The sequence below is a fragment of the Nelumbo lutea genome, chromosome 6 (assembly GCF_056320005.1).
Source record: "Nelumbo lutea isolate HS-2025 chromosome 6, American lotus-T2T, whole genome shotgun sequence".
In the NCBI taxonomy this organism is placed as follows: domain Eukaryota; kingdom Viridiplantae; phylum Streptophyta; class Magnoliopsida; order Proteales; family Nelumbonaceae; genus Nelumbo; species Nelumbo lutea.
This window is the reverse complement of record NC_142689.1, coordinates 40,475,819-40,499,766: the sequence shown is the minus strand read 5'-3', so window position 1 is coordinate 40,499,766 and position 23,948 is coordinate 40,475,819. Positions and strand designations below refer to the sequence as shown.

Below are 23,948 nucleotides of genomic sequence, written 5' to 3'. Positions count from 1 at the left end.
TTTGCCAAAGAGAAGGCGAAATGGGAATCCTTGATCCCATGGGAGGTCGCCCCAACTGCTACTGCTAGGTCTATGTTTCGAACTTCAAAGGCCTTCAGTTAAATCTCTGAATGTATTCTTGAAGGATCTCTTCTGGGTTTTGTTGGATGTAAATCAACTAGTTGCCTTTCACTTATGTATCTAGTTCGACTTCTTGCAAAAGCTTGTTAGGGCTTCTTCTATGTTGGTCTCATCGCGAAGTCGCCACGAAGCAGGAGTGATTTGACCAAAGGAAGAATTAGCCCAACTCCCTTCCTCAGGTACATAGGTGTTGCTCCTTTGTTCTGATGAGCAAGTCCTGGAGAGACTTCGGTTGGAAAATCAAGGAGGTGTTGGAGGGGGATTCACCAGAGATGCCCGATTTGCCGAGGCCGGTGTTGGAGGCCATTCTGCGACTTGGGGAGTGGGCTGTGGGAGAGCTTCTTTCTCTACCCTTGAGGTTGATGTTGTGCTATTGCCTCCTATGCAGTGTCTCGTTCTTCATGACGTCTCGTTCATATCTTGGACCAGCTGCACATGGTCTTCAAATTGCTCTTCGTTTACCCCTTGTGGTATAGCACAAAGGTTTTACAACGTGATGCAAGGATTGCCTCCCGAAAGAGGACCCCCAACTAGAATGATGAATGGTTTAAATTGTCTTTAAGATGACATAATGAATGTGACAATCAGGAATAATTTTTATGTCTAGAACTTCTCACAGATGATGTCAATTGATGAAAATTAAAAGTAGATAGTTTGATCGTACTACAACTAAAAAACTCAAATTTAGATGCGGATTTTGGTAATAGAATCTATAAAAAAATAGCAGCCAAAGGGCTCGAGTTTCAGGTGGCAACTGCTTACTTTTATATTATATATAACTCATGCCTTAGCCAGAACATGGGTGAAGGACAAGCAATGCAGTAGGCCTTAGTGGGCACGTCCAGGCGGTTGGGAGATGGCATGGCTGCAATTCCTGGAGAATGCTTGGGACCCACTTCCTTTGTAGTTGAACGTGGCACAAGTTGGTTCTATGGCTATAACGTCGGAGTTGAGCCGGGTCATGAGCATGTCCTTCACGTCGGAGGTGGCCTAAGGTTGGAAGTATGTCGTTCATGTCAGAGATAGCCCAGGTTGGATGCATGTCTTGATGAGCAACACAAACCGAGCCCTTTTCAGGTCAGAGGTTGACAACCATTAAGATATTTGAGTTGGATTGCCATTGCCACTGGTGGCCCAAGGTGCTATCAAGAATCTATAAGGCATCCCTTACACCACACATGTCAAGGCATCATTAGAGGTTAAATCGACCCTCATCAATAATTAAAGACAATCTATCTTATATCTATATGTACTATTATTAAAAAGTAGGGTGCATTTGAGCTAAGCTTTAATCAAACAGTTCAGGTTCGAAAAGGCTCAATTTGAGTTCAATGGCAATTGAATTAGAATCTCATAGTAAGTTTGATTAGTCTTTTTAACTTGAATTTCAACAATAAAATATTTAGATGGAAAGCTCGTGAGCTTGACTCGATATATTGAATATTTAAACTTGAACTCAATATATTGAATTTCAAACTCGATATATTGAATTTCAAACTTGAACTCAAACTTAAATACGACTATTTTAGTCAAATCGAGCCAAGACATGCCAAAGCTTGATTTGGCTTCGTTCAATTGAACACCTAAAGATCATCATGTGAAAATTTTCTTCCTGATTAAAAGGCATCTATTTTCTAATTTAGTTTCTTCTAATTATGAAGGCAAAATATGCAAGTTGAACTACTTTTCACCTAATTTATTTTCCTCTTATTAAGTCTTATATTAAAGGTTTTAACTACCATTCTCTCATTAAATCTTATAATAAAAATTTGTTCTCAATTGTACTAAAAAAAAAAGAAATTTTATCACCAATAAAATAAAATAATTATATCAATATTTAGTGGCTAATTGAAAATTCTGAACTACATATTATATGTACCTTAGAAATTATAATAGACCTTATATATTGTTAAACTAAAATTATGTATTTTTGTAATTTATAATTTAATCCACAATAAATAAGTAAATAAAAGTATTGGTTATTTGAAGAAATAGAGTTATCATTTATATAAAAATATTAAATAAGTAACAATTTATGTTGAACTTTTGGTTAGATCTATGATATTTTAAGCTTCTATGAGTAAATTTATGGGTTTTCCCCTAAAATTAGGAAAATCTAAAAATTATAAAAATAATTTATTTTATGCCTTAAATGATATTCATGGTACTAAAATAATTTATTTTATAGATTGAAAGATTAAACATTGTTTGATGTATTGCTAATAAAGTTATTATATGATGTCCACATGTTTCAAACTCCCACAGTATTGCTGATAGTAGCGTATCATTTCATTCCAAGTGTGCATTTATTAAGTTTTTATAACTTATTTATAGTTATTCGGATAATATATTAAGTTTAAGTATTATTAATGTATTTATGAGATTTATTAGAATTTCCTTAATGTATGTTTTATAAAGCGGCCTGGAACTAGAACCACATTGGCTACTGGTTTCTAAGAAAGTGGGTTCAACAATCTAATTCAAATGGATCAGCTCGTGATATTTTAAAAAATTAAAAAATAATTAAAATAAAATTTGGTTCGGATTGAATGGATTAACAGTTCGACCATCTGGGTCAATGGGTTACTGATGAAGGGTTTTTTGGATGCCAGGTGGCCGATGACTCAGAGACTGAAGTGAAGGATTTTTGCTGGATGAGGACTTGGATGCCAAGCTGACTAGACCGAGCTGGGGGTAGATTGGGTGCCGAGCTAGGTAGCTCTTCAGAGAAACCTACAAGGAATCAATGTTAGAGGACCCGGGGTGGCTAACCTAGTGAGGTCGCTCTAATGATTAAGTTAGTACTCTTGTAGTAGATTGCGAGTTAAAAAATCATAAAGTTTGAGAGCTAGAATGTGCTTACTCGCCTCTTTCCTGTGTCATTGGGGTTGGTGCCTTTATATAGGCATTGTTTGGTTTGGGCCTCATGCATTGCATTAGAAATTTCCGAGAGGTCGTGCCTAACTGGTCCGAAATCCTCGAAGGTAACCGCCATGCACGTTGACCATCATCCGGAACATTTGGTACGTGGGACAACTTTCGAGAAACTTGGGAGCGTTGGGATATGCATGCCGAATTTGTTGGCAAGCACATTTCACAGGTCACCGCCTGGTCCCCAATTAGGTCGGCAAGCCCTCGAGGGAGGTTGCTCCTTGCATCGAGGTCACTTCGGCCAGTGACGAGGTGCTACAGGTTGACCCTGGACGAGGTGCTACAAGCTGACCTAAGTTGTGGTCGAGGTCGCTAGGTCGGCATAAAGGCAGGTCGCCAAGTTGGTGGTGAAGGCCGGTTGCCAGGTCGGTGGTAAAGGCAGGTCGCCAGGTCGGGGTAAAGATGAGCCGCAATCTGGGACTCCAAATCATCACTTAGGTGGTGTCTAGGTGTCATCTAGCTATTCTGAGATGACATGTGTCACAATGCCGTTGGAGGGCCAAATCCGCCCTCATAATTCACCAACCATTTCAATGGTTTTTAGGAAAATGACAGAGTTTGAAAACCTCAATCCAAACTGTATCCATACATTTTCTCATCCAAGAGTGTATCCCAATATGCATCTCTATCCAGCCTTCTCAATATAATGCACAATACTAAAATTCTAAACCATGATATAATCCCATGAGGGAATGATTAACTGATAAATGCAAAATAATAATGGAGAAATATCTGTATCATATATCATGGTTTTAAAAATCGACCCGAAAATGGAACTATTCTGGCCATCGGTTTCTGGGTTGATGGTTCAACCCGATTTGAACGGATGGTTTGTTCTGATAATAAAAATAAAAAAAATAAAAAAATTAATTCTAAACCATGATATAATCCCATGAGGGAATGATTAACTGATAAATGCAAAATAATGATGGAGAAATATCTGTATCATATATCATGGTTTTAAAAATCGACCCAAAAATGGAACTATTCTGGCCATCGGTTTCTGGGTTGATGGTTCAACCTGATTTGAACGGATGGTTTGTTCTGATAAAAAAATTAATTCTAAACCATGATATAATCCCATGAGGGAATGATTAACTGATAAATGCAAAATAATAATGGAGAAATATCTGTATCATATATCATGGTTTTAAAAATCGACCCGAAAATGGAATTATTCTGGCCATCAGTTTCTAGTTTGATGGTTCAACCCGATTTGAACGGATGGTTTGTTTTGATAATAAAAATTAAAAAAATTAAAAAATTAAAAATAAAAAACAACCAAAAATCGTTAAACAAGTCAACGGGTTGACGATTCGACTATCCGAATCAACAGATCGTTGACTGATTCAACGATTTTTTACCAAAAACCATGTTTAAAGTAAAATAGAACCGGTTGCCTAGACGATTCCCTGGCCGAACGGTACGGCCATCCGGGTCAATGGCGGTTCGAAAACCATGCCATATATTATGTTAGGGAGAGGGTAACTTGATTAACTGATAAGGTTTTCTCCAACAAAAAAATCTCCTCTTAAATTTATTCTATTATCCTTAATTTGTTGTCAATCAAACCGTGAATAGGAATGACAGCGGGACGAATTCAGAGCAGGGATTACATTCCCCATCCCCAACCCCGACCCCCAAATCACCCTCATCCCTGTCCCCAATCCCCAATGGGGAAAGGAACCCCCCCTCCATCCCCGACTCCGACGGGACTCCGACGGGGATGAATTCCCTGTCGAAGACCCAAATCCTCGAATTCCCCATCTTCTCTCTTTTTATTTTCTCATCACGGCATTAATTTTAAATTTATTCAAATAAAGAAATTTTCTTTATTTAGTGCAAGATGTATGAGGTCCAATTTTTTAAGTTAGTGAATGTGTGTGTTATTGGTTTGAACATGTAGGGTGTGGTCATGTTCTATGTGGGAGCCACAAAGGACCCATTAAATCATATTTAAAACCATGGAAACTCTATCTTCATGGATAACTCATTTGACTCCCTCCAACTTACATTTCATGATGAGGGTGGTTCTGGAACAATTGAAACCAATTTGTCTCTCAGAATGTTTGGCTGGGAAAATTTTTACTATGAAAGCTTGACTAACATTAGCTACTAATTTAAACCATTAATATATGTATATATGTATATGTATAGGTAAAGGAGTTCTATTCTTATAAATACTATTATTCTTATTACTGGTTGAACTGCAATTTCAATTCAAGTTGCTCTCCTATTAGTATTGACAGCCTTACACCAATACTTTCTGCCATTAACAAAAACAAATTTCCTTAATCTACAATATCATCATACAATTTGGTTGGGATACATATATTTTAATGGGCATATAGATCTAGGAATGATAACAGGATAAATACAGCAATAACCAATGTACAATTAAGATCATTGAAGAAGCAAGACATTACTATGATAGTGAAAAGAATGAGAACAAGGAAGCAAAATACCAGCAACTTGGATAAAACATTAATTGATGCATACCTCTTTATAGTACAGACTTGGGATCAATTAATTTGATGCCTTAGAAGCTTGAAGCATCTCCACAATAAGAGTCTTCACATCCCTACAGGGAAAAAATTTCATTAGACAGGAAAACTATCCTAAATCAAATACTGCATAGAAGCATGAGGCTACAATTGGATTAGTTTGATCAATAAGAAAGCATTTTTCAACAGGTGAGTATAGCCACAGTTTTAACCAATCTGAGATCACAAGATTAGAGCAAGCCAAGAGGATGCCCTTTTTAGTCCATTATTTCATGTAAGAAGCATACTCAAGTCGCATCAACTCCACCTTTTATGTTGACATGAATCATGACACGTGGGGAAGATGTTGGCACCATTTGATACCACTTAAATTAAAATTGGAATTGGTGCTTTCATCATGAAAACAACTATATCACTAGATTCACAAGTATGTCCAACACGCAAGATGCCTCCCTGAAGTTTATGATTAGCATTGCCTTTTCCTTCCTGGAAAAGTGAACATGTTTATGTATAAAAGCACATAATATGTTTTATTGCATGAGTTAGTTTTCACTTCACTGAAGCATTAAGGATGAGTTAATAGAATAGAATCAAATATCATTTGAACTTTTGGTGGAAAGCAAATAAGGTGCAATTTGACAGCTTAAATCGGTTTTACAAGGGGAAAGGGGTTATGAAGCAACAGTTTTAAGGGATAAAATGGAATGTGATATTTCGGCTCTATTTGTTTGTAATTGCATCTTAAAACAATAGTCTTAAGGTGCAATTTGGTAGCTTTAACCGGCTCCATTTGTTTGAATGCAATTTCATTTGCTCTAATATAAATTCATGGAAATACAAATGAGAAAAAAATGCAAAATCTGGTCCACTTTTGCTACGGGTTTTACTTCTACAATGCAAACATGCAAAATAAGGTAAAATCTGAAACAAAAGTGAAGCAGAGTCTGCACTAAAATCATTTGCACTTCCACGGCTTTGCATCACTATAGATGAAATTGCATAGGGGCGACAATGGGTCAGTTTTCTTCCCAGGTTTTTGTCAGAGATGGAACTACTTGTTAACAAAGAAAGTACTCAAAGATGGAACTACTTGTTAACCAAGAAAGTACTCAAAGATGGAACTACTTGTTAACAAAGAAAGTATTTAAAGAAAATATTCAAAAGAAGGAAACTGCCATATCACATGAAAATACTTGTTAGCAAAGAAAGTATTCAAAGAAAGTTTTCAAAATAGCCACATGACATGGAAATAGTTGTTAGCAAAGAAATATTCGAATGTAAAATTTTAAGATCTTGTCTATCAAAAGATGGAACTATTTTTAAAATCAAAGATACTGAACTTTTTTTTTTTTTAATCAATAGTAAACTTTGATCAAGATAAAAAAAAAAAGGGATGAAAAACATGACCAAGTGAGACAAGATAAGTTCAACCAACATAAATACAACCAAATGGGAAACCAAACGGGTTTGTTGGTGATAACTAAGAAGTTACAAGGACAAATTAGATAAACCAAAGACAAGAAAGAAGAGTATAGTTTGGGGAATTGCTCAATCCAAGTGTAGCAACTAACTTAAATTGAGAGGACTTTCTCAATTCCTAGTGCCTAAGGGGGATGTGGGGCTTCTAGTTTTCATTTTGGTTCAACCCTCCAGTCTCAACAATCCCTTTTGTCATAGAAGAATTCAATTAAGGGAGGACTGATGAGAAATGCTGACATACCTTGGATATGGAAACTCTTTAATGGGCTTTTGTCCGTATTTCCTCCATGAGAAATCATCTTGAGGTATATCTGCTAGCTTGCTACTTACAACAAGAACTTTGATTGCTTTCTTTATCCTCACCTTCCTACCACTAATTAAAGAAGATAAAGTAGTGAAGAAATTAAGTGGCAGCATAGGAAATTAAAAAATTCAAGGAAAACTCTATAAATAAATTAAATGACTGCATAGGAAATTGAGCAATTCAAGAAGAAAATCACTATCAGAAATGTGTTTAGCAACATTAATCGATCATACACATGCATACAAGTCAAAAGCAGAAGGAAGGTAAGTATATGAGTAATAATACATTCACTTTGAGCAGTGACAAACTCCAACCTGTTTGAGTTGCAAAACTACATCCAAACCACCATTAATAGTCACTGAAATTTCCTCTTACATTGAAATAAAGATAGAACACAAGGGTGGTGATTACCTGACATGAGAAATGAAGAGAATACTAAACAAAGTAAAAGAAACGAAGAGAATGCTGCACAATAGTTTGGTTTCTAATATCTGAATACACCAACCATGAAAAAAGTAGGAAAAAAAAGACCAACTGACCAACCTACAAATGGTGTTTATTGTATTAATGGAGAGAGAGAGAGAGAGAGAGAGAGAGAGAGAGGAGGAAGGGAGGGATACTTAACACCATTCAACACCACCAACATTGAAATTAAAATTTGTCCGACATTCAACACCAAGTAAAATGTACTAAATTAAAAAAATAGTTTAACTTCAAAACAACCCTTTCATGGTTTATTATGACATCATAAAACATCCAAATAGTCTGACTTGATTGAGATTGACTTGTCAAGAGACTTTCTTGCAAAAATTAAAGTAATCATCGATTACAAATACAAATAAAAATCACAAAATTCATGAACATCAATAATCAAATTAAGAAGCATATTTAATACCTCATCAACATCAGAATCATATTCAATTGTGCGGTAATAGGCATTTGTAACTTACGAATGAACACCTAAAAAGAAAAGACAATAAAAAAAATTAAAGGCATCAAATTAGATATACATCAAAGAAAACTAATAATTTATAATATTAATTCCAATACTTTGTACTTGCTTCAATAACCAATTTTAGGCACACATTAATACTTCCAAAGTTTCAACATGAAGTCTACTACGATGATGACTCACTAATCTATGACCGGTACTGAAAGCAAACTTGGAAGCCATAGTTGAAATGGGAATAGCTAAAATGTCCCTAGCAATCTTCTACAATGATACTTGATTCCATTGGACTTCCACCAAGTCAATATATCAAAATTTGGATCTCTTAGGAAGACTTCCTTCTCCAAAAAATGATCCAATTCAGATTTCATCGTCGTATAATCAGAATCATCAATAAATGAATCATACCCATAGAGAAAATTGGAATCTATAGAATCATTCATTGTTGGACAATGAGATAAAGATGAAGATATTCCCTTCCGCTGATGAGTATTCTTGCTAGAGTTTGACATTAATTGATATTCATTGAGTAAATCACAACAAAGTTGACGAATCCTCATAATTTCATCTGAAGCAAAACTTCCATAAAGTTTAGGAAATAAATACTCTAATAGCTTCAACTTAAATATTGGATCCAAAACACATGCTACGGCCATTACTCCATGAATGATGCACCAATACTTGTCAAATTTAGTCAACATACTTGATGCCATTGTTCTAATAATCTCATTAGAACATGAGAGCTACTAAGATAATGAAAGTCTAATCTCACAAATCAATGGAAAGAACTTGTTTTTTGTTGGATATTTAGTCCTAAAAAAATATTTTGATCACATTATAAAATACTTGCAACCTCTCACAAATCTCTTTAGCTAAACCCTAATCCTTATTAGTTGGAAAATATTTATACAAAGGCTCTCGTTGTTTCAATTAATGAAACACATATTTATAAATTAAAACAACACTAAGCATCAAGTATATCAAGTTCCATCGGGTCTTACAATCAAGAACCAATTTTTTTGAACTTGATATTTGCAACTAACGTGCTACTTCTCTAAAAGCTTGCTCTCTTTTGAGTGATGCTACCCAAAAAGCCACACTATTTCTAACCATTTCTATGCTTCTCCAATGATCCCCAAACCATATTGGACAATCAAGTTAAGAATATAAGCACAATAACGCATATGAAACAACTTCCATCTAACATAGGTGCAATAGTGTTAAGCTTATTCAAAAGAATTCAATGAGGGAAGCATTAGTAGAACAATTATTAATTGTCATTGTCGATAACTTCCTATTAATATTCCAATCCATCATGCAATCCACTAAAACATTAGAAAGTGCTTCCGAAGTGTGTGGACAAGGCATATAAACAAACCTAAAATGCAACATTAATTTACTAATAAAAACAATTCTCAAATATTTGTTTAAAAATCAAATTACTAATAATAAAAAAAAAAACTTTGATAATATACTAAGAAAATTTAATTTTAAAGTAACATATTGAAAACTAAATACTTCATAATCCGACTTTGCATCTCCCAATTATCATCAATGAAATGCATCGTGATAACCATAAAGCATTTCTTTTGGTTGCTAGTTGTCCACATATCAGTAGTTATTGCAACCTTATTAGGATTCTTCTCCAAAAAGTGTAATGTTTTTTTTTTTATTTTTCATAGTCATATATCTTCAAGATGTCAATTTTGATAGTATTCTAAGAAGAAACCTTAAATAGAGGTTGAAGAACAGTTGTGTATTTCCTAAATCCACAATGTTCAACCATTGAAAGTGGGTATTCATGTAAAATTATCATGGTGACTAGGTCTTTCCTTGAAGTATCTTGATCAAAATGATAATTATTAACACAAACTTTCCCATTAGCCTTTCTTTGTTCTTTTACTAAAACATGTTGCCTTATATATTTATAACACCTTTTTGGACAAGTCTTATAATGGTCATGAAAATGAGTTGTCCCATTTTTATTATTGGTTTCAATCTTTTTATGACAATAATTACACTCCGCCTTATCCTCCCCATTTACTTCATCAACCAAATTTTCATTAGAATTTTGAGCGGGAGATTCAACGGGTGACTCACTTGGAGAACCAATTGAGTTGATAAAGCTGGAGTTTGAAAGTGTTCAAGTTCAACCCCAATTGGAAATTGATTGCTATTAATAGGTGTCTCCGATTTAGAACTTTCAACTTGAGTTTCCATATTTTAAAACTAGAGAAAAAATTAAAAAGCAAAAAATCCCATCAATTATAAATCTAAAAAATAATTAACACCAAACATGAATTAAATAATAAGTATATATGAATATGGTGACCTTCGATTAATGAATATCAAATTATCAATACAAACTTATATCAAAATATCAAATGCAAAAACACAAACCCAATGTGAATTAAAAATTTCCAGAATATGATAAAACTAAAAATTATAATGACAAACAATTCAGTGATGATTTAAATTATAAAAATAATAAACAATAAAATTAATATTTTGATAAAATAACATATAGTAAGTTGGTAATAGGTTAATAGCCTAACAGGGATAGGGAGATCTGAAGGGTAATTTGAGTTTGACCCATACTGCATTTCGAGGTTCAGCTCATAGCCTCATACTACATTTCAGAGTTTGGCTCATTCTGCATTTCAGGGAGATTTAAAGACTGAACTTGAAGGGTGATTATTCATTTGGGTTTGATTTCATTTGGGTTCGGTTCATAGCCTTATACTATTGCATTTCATCCAGGGTTCGGCTAAAAGCCTGGAATTGCATTTGAGCATTTCATTTGGGTTCGACTGAAACTGCATTTGAACTCGAACTCTGAAGTCTAAACTAAGAACTATATTAGGTAATTAGGATTTATTTTCTAGAGTCTAGAATATAATGGAAATCAATAAAAGTTGAGAGAAAGACTAAGACTGAGAGTATGAAAGATTGAAACTAAGAGAGAGAGGACAGTTGGGACTTGGGAGAGTTTATGTCGATGGCTGATGAGAGAGAGTTCGAAGGGTGACAGCGACGACAACGGTGGTCGACAATGATGTTGAAGGTCGGAGGTTGGTGTATCAGCGTCGGTGACGAAGACGAAGTCTCTTCCTCAGTTCTCTGGCCTCTGTCGAGACTCGAGACTCGAGTATCTCTTCCTCTCCTCTATTCAATGTCCGATGGGCCAGTGGGCAGTGGTGACAATCAGCGACGACGGTCGATAGCCGACGAATTGGCAACGAAGACGAAGCTAGGGTTTACTGGTTCTATGGTTCAGTCACCTCACGCCTCTCTTGAGTCTTGACTCTGTCGAAGAACAAAGACTCGATTAGTCGAGGGTTAAAGTTTTCTAACTTTTCTTGATTTCTTTGAATTTTGTTTTAGTTTTTATTATTTTATGAATAAATTAATAATTATTATACTTATATAATATATAATATTATATATTATATAAAATGTAATATTAATCGGAGACGAATTGGGGCGGGAATTGCATTCCCTATCCCCGATCGGGGATTCATGGGTAACCCCATCCCCGATTCCATCGGGTCGGGGAGCTCGGGTACAGGTCGGGGATGGGGAAAATTGCCACCCCTAACTGTGAACGCAAAGAAAAATAACTACATACTACAGAAGAGGCAACGTGTTAAAGCCCGAAGAATGTTTGCATCGTCAGCAGATTGTTACAAATCGAAACGGCTACACGTTTACAGGCTGGGAGGCCACCACCCTCTCCCTTCGGTCAGCCACGTTCTCATGTTTACATCCACCCAAAAAATATATAAAATAAAATACAGAGCCCATTTTTTGGAGCTTTCCTCATTTCTATTCTTGTTTCCCTGCAATGAAGGATTAAGGGCTTTATATAAGCTTAAAATTGCGGTTTTGCCACTGTTTCATTTAATTGAAATAAATAGTGCTATATATGAATGTTTAATCAGAAAATTAGAAAAATAAAGAAATTTATCACTAAAATCAGCATTTTATAAATATTAATAAAATAAGTAATACTTGAATAATTAATCAAACCCATTAGTCTTTATTTTATGTCAAAATGTTTTGCTTCATTTTTTTTTTTGGTGATTTACATAAATGATAGTAAAGCATGACAATTGTTTTTGCAATTAAATTTTATGGATTGCATATGAGAAGTATTTTCGAAATTCTAATGGATTTTATCTACTTTTTATATTAATCTCTATAAAATATTGATTAATGAAATAATTTATAATAAATAAAACTATTATTTATAAAATTAACCTAATTTACATAAGTTATTTTTAAGAAGCTATGTAGTCATTAGCTACCATATTAATAATTTAGGATTAAGTTGACTTATTTTTGGGTAACTTAAAAGTAAAAAATGATAAAATATAGAGCAGTTTTTTTAGTAATTAAAATCTAATAGTTGCTTGCATTGTGATTTGTGTCTTGGACTCTTGGATTTATCAACCTTCTATTCATGGGACTATTTATTTTTAATTATTTATATATTTCTATAATTAATCGTTAAAAATTTTAACTTAAATAAATAATAACATATGAATAGCTTAATACATATAGTAATGTGTAATCTGTATAAAAAAATAAAAAACCTATTTTGATGCATTAGTAGTAGTCATTATATGATATCTATATGTCTTGGTATGTTTATCATGGTTTATTTCTTCATATTGTCTATTAATTATTTACATATTTCTTATGTGTTTGTATCTTATTCTAGTTATTCAACCTCATGTTTATGGCTTTCAAAAAAAAAAAAACAAAAAAACAAAAACTCATGCTTAAAATTATTAATGTATCAATACATTATACATTAAAATTATTAATGTATCAAAAAGAAGTCATGCTATAGATTTATTTGTCTGATTTATGAGAATTTTCTTAATATTTATATCCATATCCTTCCATAATGTTTATGCATATCCAAAATGTAACAATACATTTCCCTGAATTTATTAATATGATACACTACCTTCATACGTCCATTGCACAAATGTATAATATACTAGACCCAGCAATATAAATCCCAAATATGTAAATTTTAGTGAAAACCATGGGCAACGCTTGATAAGTGCTCGAACACCAATTGTATCTAATGGAGAAAAGTGACATTTTTAGATATTAGATTAGTATAATCTTTGTTTAAAAAGATCAAAATTAACAGAAATTATTGATTGACCATGTGACAATGATAATAAGCATCTCTCCTATATATATATATATATTATTTATCATCCTTTCCTAGACTATCAAGTAATTCTTTGATGCAATCTAAGCTTCACAACTCCTCCCGCAACAAAAATATATAAAAAAAAAGAGCAGAAAGATCAATAATAAGATAAGTAATAAGCGGGTCCATACAGAGACAGATAAGATCTTGTTAATGACATAAGGATAGAAATTTAATATTATTGATCAGCAAAGCGACAAGGACATGAACAACTCTTAATTGCTTTCCGTCTCTGAAGTATGATATCAGAAGGATCGTAGCTTTCCGAAGTTCAATAATCCAATCTAAAGAATGCAATAATTAATTAAAGGCTAGTAATAATTAATAACCCAGGTCTAAAATCTTGTGAATCATCATATAACAAAGCAGATATAGTCAACGAACTTACAGATGATATGGTCCTGGATGTGAATTGCCGACCTGTGTTTAGTTTATTCTTCTACTGCGTCTCCAATCTTTATTGGTTGTCAGTGCGAATTTTTGGGTCGGACGTTTTTGTTGCGGTTGGGCCTTAATCTTGTTTTGCAGACGACTGACTGTCCATTAGGATCTGTTGTTATTTGCCGTCTACAGAGAATTGTTGAAGGTTTGAAGTTCTTAACCTTTTCTTCTTACTTGGTGAAAGTATTTTAGAAGGGAAGGTCTTGCCCAATTGAGGAGATTTCCTTTCTGGTCTGGGTTTCATTCATGCAAGATTGACTTTTGTGTTCTTCTTGCAAAAGGGCTTATGGTTCTCGCTATTCTGCTTCACTGTATATTCTCCTCCTTGGAGCCTTGTAGGTTATCCAAGCTGCTAAGAGTCTGCAATCTGCATGCTCTTTGTTGAGCTACTGATTGTTGCTTATTCCTGATTTTTTCTTTTTCTTTTCATTTTAATTTTGGTCAACCTAGTATTCACAATAACTCCATGTTGTACAGAAATGGTTGTTGAAGCATCGGTGAGAGCCAATCAAGATTATATATTCTGGGGTTCAACTAGTTTTTTCCTCCCACTGAATATATCACAGAGAACTGTCATGTAGATCTACAGGAGTTGATTTTCTTGTTTTCTGTTCCGTAGTATTCCTCCTGAAAGAGGCTTTAAAACTCTAAGTTGCGGAAAATGGCCATGGCTCCAACTGTAAAAGTAGTTCTGGGATCAATCGCCTTTGCAATCTTCTGGGTTTTGGCAGTTTTCCCGGCCGTCCCTTGTTTGCCTATCGGCAGGACTGCAGGGTCCCTCCTAGGAGCCATGCTCATGGTCGTCTTCAGAGTCTTAACCCCAAATCAAGCTTATGCTGCAATCGATCTCCCTATCCTTGGTCTGCTCTTTGGGACCATGGTTGTAAGTACCTATCTTGAAAGAGCTGATATGTTCAAGTATCTGGGCAAATTACTCTCCTGGAAGAGCCGAGGTGCCAAGGACTTATTATCCAGAATCTGTCTCGTTTCTGCCGTTTCAAGTGCTTTGTTCACCAATGACACCAGCTGCGTCGTTCTGACTGAGTTCGTACTAAAGATTGCAAGGCAGCACAATCTCCCACCTCATCCATTCCTGCTAGCTCTAGCCTCCAGTGCAAATATTGGGTCTTCTGCAACTCCAATTGGTAACCCACAAAACTTGGTTATAGCTGTTCAGAGTGGTATTTCTTTTGGGCAGTTCTTATTGGGCATTCTTCCTGCAATGGTTGTTGGAGTTGTTGTGAATATTGTTATACTTCTGTGCATGTATTGGAGAGTGTTGTCCACTGAGAAGGACATAGAGGATGCAGCAACAGAAGTGATTGCCGAAGAGGATGTCACATCTCATAGGTTCTCACCAGCAACAATGTCACATCTGTCATCCTTGAATTCTCAAGAGCGGATTTCCGCATTGGAATCTATGAATGGGGATTCCAGTCGAATGGGGGCACTTAGATGCCGAATGAGTTCAAGTGAGAATGATATGCATAAGACCACTATTGGTGGGGAGGAATCCACCAGAAACTCGAATGCCTCAAAAGAGTCCACAGGTGATGATGGCTTTTCTCAGGGGAGGGAGGAAACTGCTGCTTCAAGGAGGTCTGTGAGGAGTGTCTTGAACGGTGCTGCTTCCATAACAGATGCTTCTTTGCAATCTTCAGAAGAAAAAGAAAGTTTGGCCAAGAGATGGAAGAAATTGTTATGGAAGACCTGTGTTTATATCATTACCTTAGGAATGCTGATTTCTCTGTTGGTGGGCCTGAACATGTCATGGACAGCACTCACTGCTGCACTTGCTCTTGTCGTCCTTGATTTTAAGGATGCCCAGCCATGTCTAGAAAAGGTAAAATGATATAACCATACAAGTGCTTTATACTTACCGCAAATAAAGAGAAACCACAATCTTGCTCCCAGATACCAAGTGCTAAACAATACTTACCATCTCTCATTGTGAACCAGGTCTCCTATTCACTTTTGATTTTCTTCTGTGGAATGTTTATCACGGTTGATGGCTTTAACAAGACAGGGATTCCAAGTGCTGTCTGGGATTTCATGGAGCCTTATGCACGGATTGACCATGCCAGTGGAATTGCAGTGCTTGCCCTTGTCATACTTGTCCTCTCAAACTTTGCTTCAAATGTACCTACAGGTAAGTCGAATTTTATTTATATGTTTATTGTTCTAAACCCATTTCACTTGGTGTTATCTACTTATAAAGCTAGGAGGCATGTTGTTTTATGGAAAAGTGTGGGTTATATGACATTATTTATTGCATTTCTTTTAACTTGTCTGGCCCCATCAGTCCTTTGACTCTATAAAATGGATCAGTTTTAATGATGCAAAAAACACAAAGTGAACCTAAAACATGGATACATATATAATCCACTTAAAATTCATTGCATGGTACCATGAAACAAGATAAAGTTTGACATGAATTTCAGTAGCAGTACATACAGAGAAGCATAAATGGAAGGTTCCGGTGAGACATATGAAAGGGAAATTTACCAGGCTCTTTAAGGTACACACAGATCACAAGTCATAAGGTCAACAGGGTTTCTGTCTGTGGAGAAAGCATGATTCATGATTTTTAACCAATATCTAGTTTAGTTCAAAGGCTTTCTTAATCAAATTTATGCTTAGCATTTTGAAGTATTCAGATCAGAGGCATGCAATCAAGTGGTGAGCATCATGGGCGTTAAGTACAGATGGTTCTGCACTGTTCTATCTAGTAAAACTGTGTTTGCCAGTTTAGAGATGTACCCTCTTTTGACTCTGTAATTTTACCATATTGAAAGTGGCAACTCCTCACTTCAAGACTGAAGTGGTACTGTAAAAATTTTCCCGAGATTTCTTCAGTTTCAGTTTTGTATTTTTCTTATGTCATTGGATAGTTCCCATATATTTAGTTATCAAAAGAAAGACAGATCCCATATATTCCTTGTTAAACTTTAGAATAGAGAATATTTACAGTAGTTGCAATGATACATGCATTTTTATATTGTTAAAATTGTTTTTTCTAAGCATCCCTTGAAAACGTGAGCATACTAAGTTGATAAGGCCTGTGAATGTCAACATGGGAAAGGAAATTGTTGAGCATCCCCACTAAGGAATTGACCACCATCATGGATAAATTTCCTGTTATACCATTGTTTGACTTGTCTATGTTTTCATTAAAAGAATTGTTGGGTCTATAAAAGTATTTTGAAGATGCTTTCCTATTAATCAAACTGAAGGTGATATTATCCACCTCCTAATTCTGGGATAGGCCTTACTGGTTCTAGAAAAGCCCTCAAGGCCCTTCCAAATGCTGCCATGTCCTTTATGGTCTTCACTCATCTTTTTTATCATTCTTAACCAAGAATTTTTTATGGCCTACAAATAAGTTGTGCCACTGTATTTAAGTAGGTAAAACAGAGCTCACATACAATTCTAATACACATAACGACTCATGTTGTCTTTGTTTTATTTATGCATTTCTGTACTTCTTAATACCTTATTAGCTATTTTGCTGTTGACTGTTCACATTCAATATCTTACCCTATCTTACCCCCACATTGCACCTTTTACAAGGAAGCCGTTTGTCTCATCTACGGTGAAGCATTGGTTGTCTTTCTGTAATGTTCCTTGGCTTTCTAAAACTACTTATTCTCAACCCTCTCCCTTCATTGTGAAGCCTAGTGCATGTAACTCGTAACTAATTCTTGACTTTCTGGTCTTCCATCTCTTTCTTTTTGGTAAATCAGCACCCACAGAGTCATTTTAGCACAGAGGCAAGGCTATTGATCAGGACAGTTTTCCATTTTTCCATTAATGTAGTATGATCTCAGCTTGTTAGTTTACATTATCCCTGTTGCAGAGCTGACTTTAATCAACTGATGCCCCATTGACTTTAAGCATATACATACATACATATGTTGATATGTATGTACATATATTTGCATGTATATATGGTAAGGGCTATTGCTTGGTGTAATGGTAAAATCTCGGGCTGACAAATTTGAAAACACAGGTTTGAATCTTAGAGAAACCACCTCCAAAAAACAAATGCCAAAAGTTCATCTCCAGTCTACCCCTCCCAAGACCTTAGATAGCTGGGACCAAAATTGACTCAGCATGTGCATTTGTATATATATATCATGGAGTTTCCTAATTAGATTTTCATATTATCTCAGTTCTGCTGCTTGGAGCACGGGTGGCTGCATCAGCAGCTGCAATATCCCCAGGTGATGAAAAGAAGTCTTGGCTCATTTTGGCATGGGTCAGCACAGTAGCTGGAAACCTGTCACTGTTGGGTTCAGCTGCAAATTTAATAGTGTGTGAGCAGGCTCGTCGAGCTCCATCCATTGGATACACTCTCTCCTTTTTGAACCATCTCAAGTTTGGACTTCCTTCAACACTTATTGTGATTGCCATTGGATTGACAATGATAAGGGGTTGATTTCTTATTTTGGTAGTAAAGAAAGATAATCACTAATTTTACACCAGTGGACTAGTGGAGAGAAAATGTGGCAAGTGTTTCTGCATCTCAAAAGAAGAAACAAGTAATTTCATTCGTATAGAGCTTCTGCATGTTTAGAAAGAAAAAGAAAAATTAAAATATTTATTCACTCATAACTCGATTCAGCATTTTGTCTGTCAAAAGCCATGTTATATAAGACACATTGTGTTATGTTATGTTTATTTTCACTCATGATTTTCTTGCCATAATGAAGCAGGGGTCAGCTCCAGCTTCCTCAAATGTTTGGCCACTTCAAGAAGACAAGAACTGTCCCAAAATGCTTTTCAGGAGTTCCTAATTGTTCAAAGAGCCTTTCATCTGGACAAGGCTTAACAAGAGGGAGTTCTACTTAAGATACATCTCATTGGATGACTCATCTCTCTTTGGATGACTAGTGCATCTACTCTCTATACAGGGGAACAAGATTAGAAGCCATATTTTCTCAAGGATATACCAGACCTTGGGCCAGGCCACAGTGTGTTTACACGCTGACAGCACAGCATCCAGCCGTAGTGAATATTCAAACCCAACCTAATGAATTGGGTTAAATCCAATCCTTTTCAGCTTTATTTGGGCTGGGCCCAGTTTTGTGAATGGAAGTAGCGTTGCAAGTGGACCTGGCTGTTGTAACCTGCTGTGCCCCAACCCAAAGTACTTAACTAGCCCAATTGTTTGAAGCCTTGTGTCAGACCGCTGCAAGAGTGCAAATACAAATATGTATAGTGCCAAAACAAGGTTATTTTTGGTATTTGGTGAATGGTGATAAACCCACCACACTTATAACCCCCTCCTCAAAGTTGGTGAGAGAGCAATCCCCCTCTTACTCTTTACTGGAACGAACCAGGAAACATGCCAATTGAGCCACACCTCCTCAGTGACAATACAAGGTTTAGAAATATCATATACAAGGTTTTGCATGGTATACCTAAATTTTAGGAAGAGTATAGATATAAATATATACAGTATAATACAAGGTCTATACAATAAGGCTCAGTTTGGAAAGAGTACAAATACAAATATGTACAATGCAAAACCTTACATTTTCTATTATTTTGTATGTATTTGTACCCTATATATTTGCATTTGCACTCCTTCCAAACTGGGCCTAGGAATGGCAATGGGGCAGGGTACCCCCTCCCCGTCCCCGCCCTGAATTCAAGATATTTTGCCCCATCCCTGGTGTCGGGGTGAGGCATCCACTCCCTATTGGGGACGGGTAATCCCTGAATTTTCTTCACTCCAAGGCAATTTCTTAAAATTTATTTATTTATGGACAATTTACACATATAATATAGGAATTTGGGGGTATGTTAGAAATTGAATTATAATACTTTAGGGGTACTTCAAAAATGAAATTATGGGATTCTAGGATTTTAAAGAGTTTAGGGAAAACTTAGAGATATTTTAAATATCAATATTAAACTTAGAGATATTTTACTAATTTTACCTTCGAATTTGGGGCAGGTTCGAAGAATTATATACAAAACTCGTCCATGCTCCATCCATAATTTGGGGAAAAATATTTTTCCCATCTCTGCCCTGTCCCTGTTTAGGGTCGGGAAAAACCTGCCCCATTCGGGGTGGGGCCCGGTTTTACGGGGAAATTGTCATCCCTAATAGAGCCTTAGCTTTTTCACTGACATAGTTGTATTTGCATTATTCCCATAATTGCAAAAGCCGTCTCTCCTGGCACATGCATTTTACAAGGTTGAAGTGTGTTAATATGGGAGATGTTCCCAATGATCGCTGGATTGCTATGCTGTCAGTGTGTTAATATGTTTATGTCACGGGCCTGAGTGAATGAGCATGTGATGGGGTCGGAGCATGTGAATGGGTCGTCCGATCCAGAGCCAGCAATTGGCGATAGAGACGTAAATTTCTTCTTCCCTATTCTGGCGAGATAGAGAGAACTCATGGGTTAGTTCAAGGCTGTCCTTCCTCCTAAGACAGTTTGAGATAAAATTCATGACTTTATTGATATGAAGCCGATCTTATATAGTCAGTTGGGTATACATAGGGGTGTCAATTAGATTGGATTTGGTTCAATCTGATCCAGTCCATTGTGAGTTCATTATAAATAGACTAGGTCCAATCTAGTCCAATGGATATTTTGGACCATTTTGGATCAGTTTAAATCAATGTCTAAGCTTTTCAATCTGTTCAAATTTATTTTTAATGTAGATTAATTCTAACCCAAACCTGATCCATTGACACCTATATTCTTATCTTCTATCAATGAACTGGATATTAGCTCAATCCAACTCAATCCATTATAAATTCATAATGGATGGACAAGGTCCAATCCAATCCAATAAATACTTTGTACCATTAAGTCTGGACTAGTTCAATTCAATATGTCTTGTTGGTCTGTTCAATCCGTCCAAATCCAATCCAAAACCAATCCATTGACACCCGTAGATATATACTATGAGATAATTCTCAAAGGAAAAAAAAATAAAAAATAATAGGAATAAAGTGTCAACTAACATCAAGATAGCAAATAATCAGTAAATCTCCCCAACTATCGAGATTCACTTTTATTCAAATGAGTTCTACATGAAAACGTAAGCTATTGGGTCAACAGCCTATCTAACAGTAAGGAGCCTTGAGGGGCTAAGTGGACTGTTCCATGGCTCAAGCAACGTGGCATGCTGACGTGGTGGGTCAATTAGGTCTGTGACAGCTCTCCCTCCCTTGAGATGGCCCATGTCCTCATGGGCCGAAATTGGTGGGCTATAAACTCAACGCTTTCCCTAGTAGACTCTGCTAGGAACTTCCCTCTCCAATGGATATATTCGTCTAAATCTTATTCTAGCTGATGCTTCAATTGAGACATTCAGACATATGGAATACTGGATGAATCTTTGATTCTTTTGGCAGGTCCATTATATAGGCTACAGGGCCCAAATGTTGCAGCACCCTGTATGGCCCATAATACAAGGGAGAGAACTTGAAATTGCGCCTAGCATCCTCGGACCCTTGCTTATAGCGTTGAGATTGAGAAAGACAAGCTCTCCTATTATAAGCTATATCTCCTATGGAGCCTGTCTATACAAATTTCGCATTAAATTTGGAGTACAAAGAATAATGAAGACAAATTCAAAAAATAATGTTATGGACACGACTGAACTTGCATTTGTAGCTTTTCACGAATACTTCCCGTAAAGCTTGACGACTTTAATTGTAGGAGGTCCTTTGTAATGACTCGATGAAGATATTCTTGATTACAACAGTTAGATAGAAGATTTCTTATATGTAGTAATTTGATGGAAGTTTTCTTTGATTATAGCAACTCAAAGGACCAACTTCTTCGCTTCGCGTGACACAGGACTGTAGCAGTTTTGAAGCTTCAACAGTTAGGAAGCCAAATTTCTGGTTCTTCCTTCCTACAACAAGAAAAGTTGAAACAAAACTCGGGAATTGCTGGAGAGAGCCGAAGAGAAGAGAAAAGTTTTAGTTGAACATCTCTCAACATGCACATACCTAACAACATTTAATTTGAAATTTCAATATTAGCACATGAGCTAGACTTCTTCCAAATTCTTCTGTCCTCACCATTCCTTCTCTTATTATTTTTTTTTATATTCTCTTTTCTGTAGACGAACCAGCTCTCTTCATCCTCCCCGTCACCTCTCAAAGAGAGTCAGTCTCATTGCTCTCCTCTCCTTTTTATAATGGATGGCCAAACTTGAAGAGCCCACCCAACCTCACATTCGAATTGCTTTCATTAAAGGAAACTTATTGTAATTTAGCATGACAATCTTCAGCAATTATTGATTTCTTTTTAATGGAAAGTGACAATTGTCATCCCAATAGGGCCCACTAGATTGATTGGATCATGATCCATTATGATTGGAGCCCATTTGGCAAACAGTTAACCCACATGTGGTCGATCAAGATAGCCAACCAACATTTACTTTTCTTCCCTTTTTAGTTGTGATGCACTTCCGTTTATTACCATTCAAATGGGCCCCACAAAATTCACAATTCGGTGCTAAATCTTTAGTAACACTTGGGATCAAGTGCCACTTGGCAAAGGGATTGGGCCCATGCACAATTTAGCTTATTGACCAACCATAATTTTCTTTTTTTGTTTGATCGATTAAGCCTTGAAAGCTGTTATTTGCCTTTTAAATGGGATTCACTAAATCCCAAATCAAGATTTAGCCAATCTATCCACTAAATGACAAATCCACTGATTGCCATGAATGGTGGGCCTGGCTCAATGTGGCAAATGCTCATTGCCTCTACTCAGTTTGGCTTGTAGTGGGCCCTACCCAATAGGTTTGGATTTAATGGCACCTCCCCACGAATACATTAGGGAACCCATTTTCTAGTTAAATTTTACATTGGGTCTCATCCAACATTTTTATTGGGCCCAATTTTTTGTTATTCTTTTCTTAATGGACCCAATAGTTCCTTTTTATTCAATCTCATATTAGGCTTTATTTATTTCAGTACTTGTCTCCAAAATTTACATATCAACAAATGCCCCCCAAGTTGGTGGTTGTTATTGTAATTGAGCAGTGCAATCATCGACTTGCAAAGTTTACACTCTTATAGGCAAGAGCAAGAACTTTTTGGATTGTTCGCAATCTAAACTTGTGTGGGCCATGAGTTTTTTTTAACCACTTATAGTTTATAGTAGATAATCTTTGTGCCATCTGTAGTTCATACTCTTGCAAGTCATGAGTAGGATCTTTCTTTTTTATGGTTTTTCCATTCACGGTTTATACTCATGCGGGCCGGGAGTAGAACAAATAATTTGCTTATTTTGTGATTGCACCTTTTAAGGTTGCCTACATACCCCTTAAATGATCCAGTCATGACGTAGATCATAAAGTAGCTTGTACTTGTGCTTTGGGGCTTTGCATATAGTTTAGGTTCTTATCTAGGAATGCTTAATTGATAGTTTAGGCTCGTGTCCAAGAGCGCATTTTGAGTTGTTTATTAGTTTGAATAGTTTATACTCATACCCAGGACTTTTGTAGATAGTTTATGCTTGTATTTAGGAGCAAATTTTGAGTAGTTTCAAAATGATGAATAGTTTATACTCATACTCTTGGAGTTTTGTAGTCATTTTATGCACGTATATGGAAGCACATTTGAGTTACTTTGGAAGTTGAATAGTTTATACTCATACTCAGGTGTCTTGTATATAGTTTATGCTCGTATCCAGTAGCACAAAGAGTTTAAGCTCATATTTAGGAGCGAATTTTGATTTTTCTTTTTCTTTTTCTAAAAGATAGTTTAGGCTTACATCCAGGAGTTTAGGCTCATATTTAGGACCAAATTTTGATTTTTCTTTTTTTTTTTTCTATTACATAGTTTAAGCTCATATCCAAGAGCACATTTGAGTTACTTTGTAGATAATCTTTGCTCATATCCGGGAGCATAGATAGTTTAAGGTCATATCCAGGAGTGAATTTTGATTTTTATTTTTTTTTTAAAGATAGTTTAGGCTTATATCCAGGAGTGTATTTTGAGTA

At 35.8% G+C, this 23,948-nt stretch overlaps 1 protein-coding gene and 1 long non-coding RNA gene across 3 annotated transcripts; one reads left to right on the top strand and one right to left on the bottom strand.

Annotated features, from left to right (window-relative positions):
* Nucleotides 1–714: 714 nt before the first annotated feature.
* LOC148848702 (uncharacterized) lies at nucleotides 715–7,387 on the bottom strand. Its single transcript, XR_016100361.1, has 3 exons — nucleotides 7,276–7,387; nucleotides 5,551–5,632; nucleotides 715–1,286 (listed from the first exon to the last, which is right to left on the bottom strand). It is a non-coding gene; the product is annotated as an uncharacterized LOC148848702 (long non-coding RNA).
* A 6,266-nt stretch (nucleotides 7,388–13,653) lies between these two features.
* On the top strand, nucleotides 13,654–19,336 carry LOC148848701 (Divalent ion symporter). 2 transcript variants are annotated; one of them, XR_016101393.1, is made up of 5 exons: nucleotides 13,654–14,106; nucleotides 14,439–15,804; nucleotides 15,921–16,110; nucleotides 18,134–18,502; nucleotides 18,677–19,336. XR_016101393.1 is itself a non-coding variant. In XM_088952396.1 (4 exons), the coding sequence occupies exons 2-4, from the start codon at nucleotides 14,623–14,625 to the stop codon at nucleotides 18,397–18,399; spliced, it is 1,638 nt and encodes a 545-aa protein (XP_088808522.1). In that variant the 5' UTR covers nucleotides 13,655–14,106; nucleotides 14,439–14,622; the 3' UTR covers nucleotides 18,400–18,651. The 2 variants fall into 2 exon arrangements, 1 of the variants encoding a protein (XP_088808522.1); XM_088952396.1 differs by lacking the exon at nucleotides 18,677–19,336 and having other exon boundaries at nucleotides 13,655–14,106; nucleotides 18,134–18,651.
* Nucleotides 19,337–23,948: the final 4,612 nt, after the last annotated feature.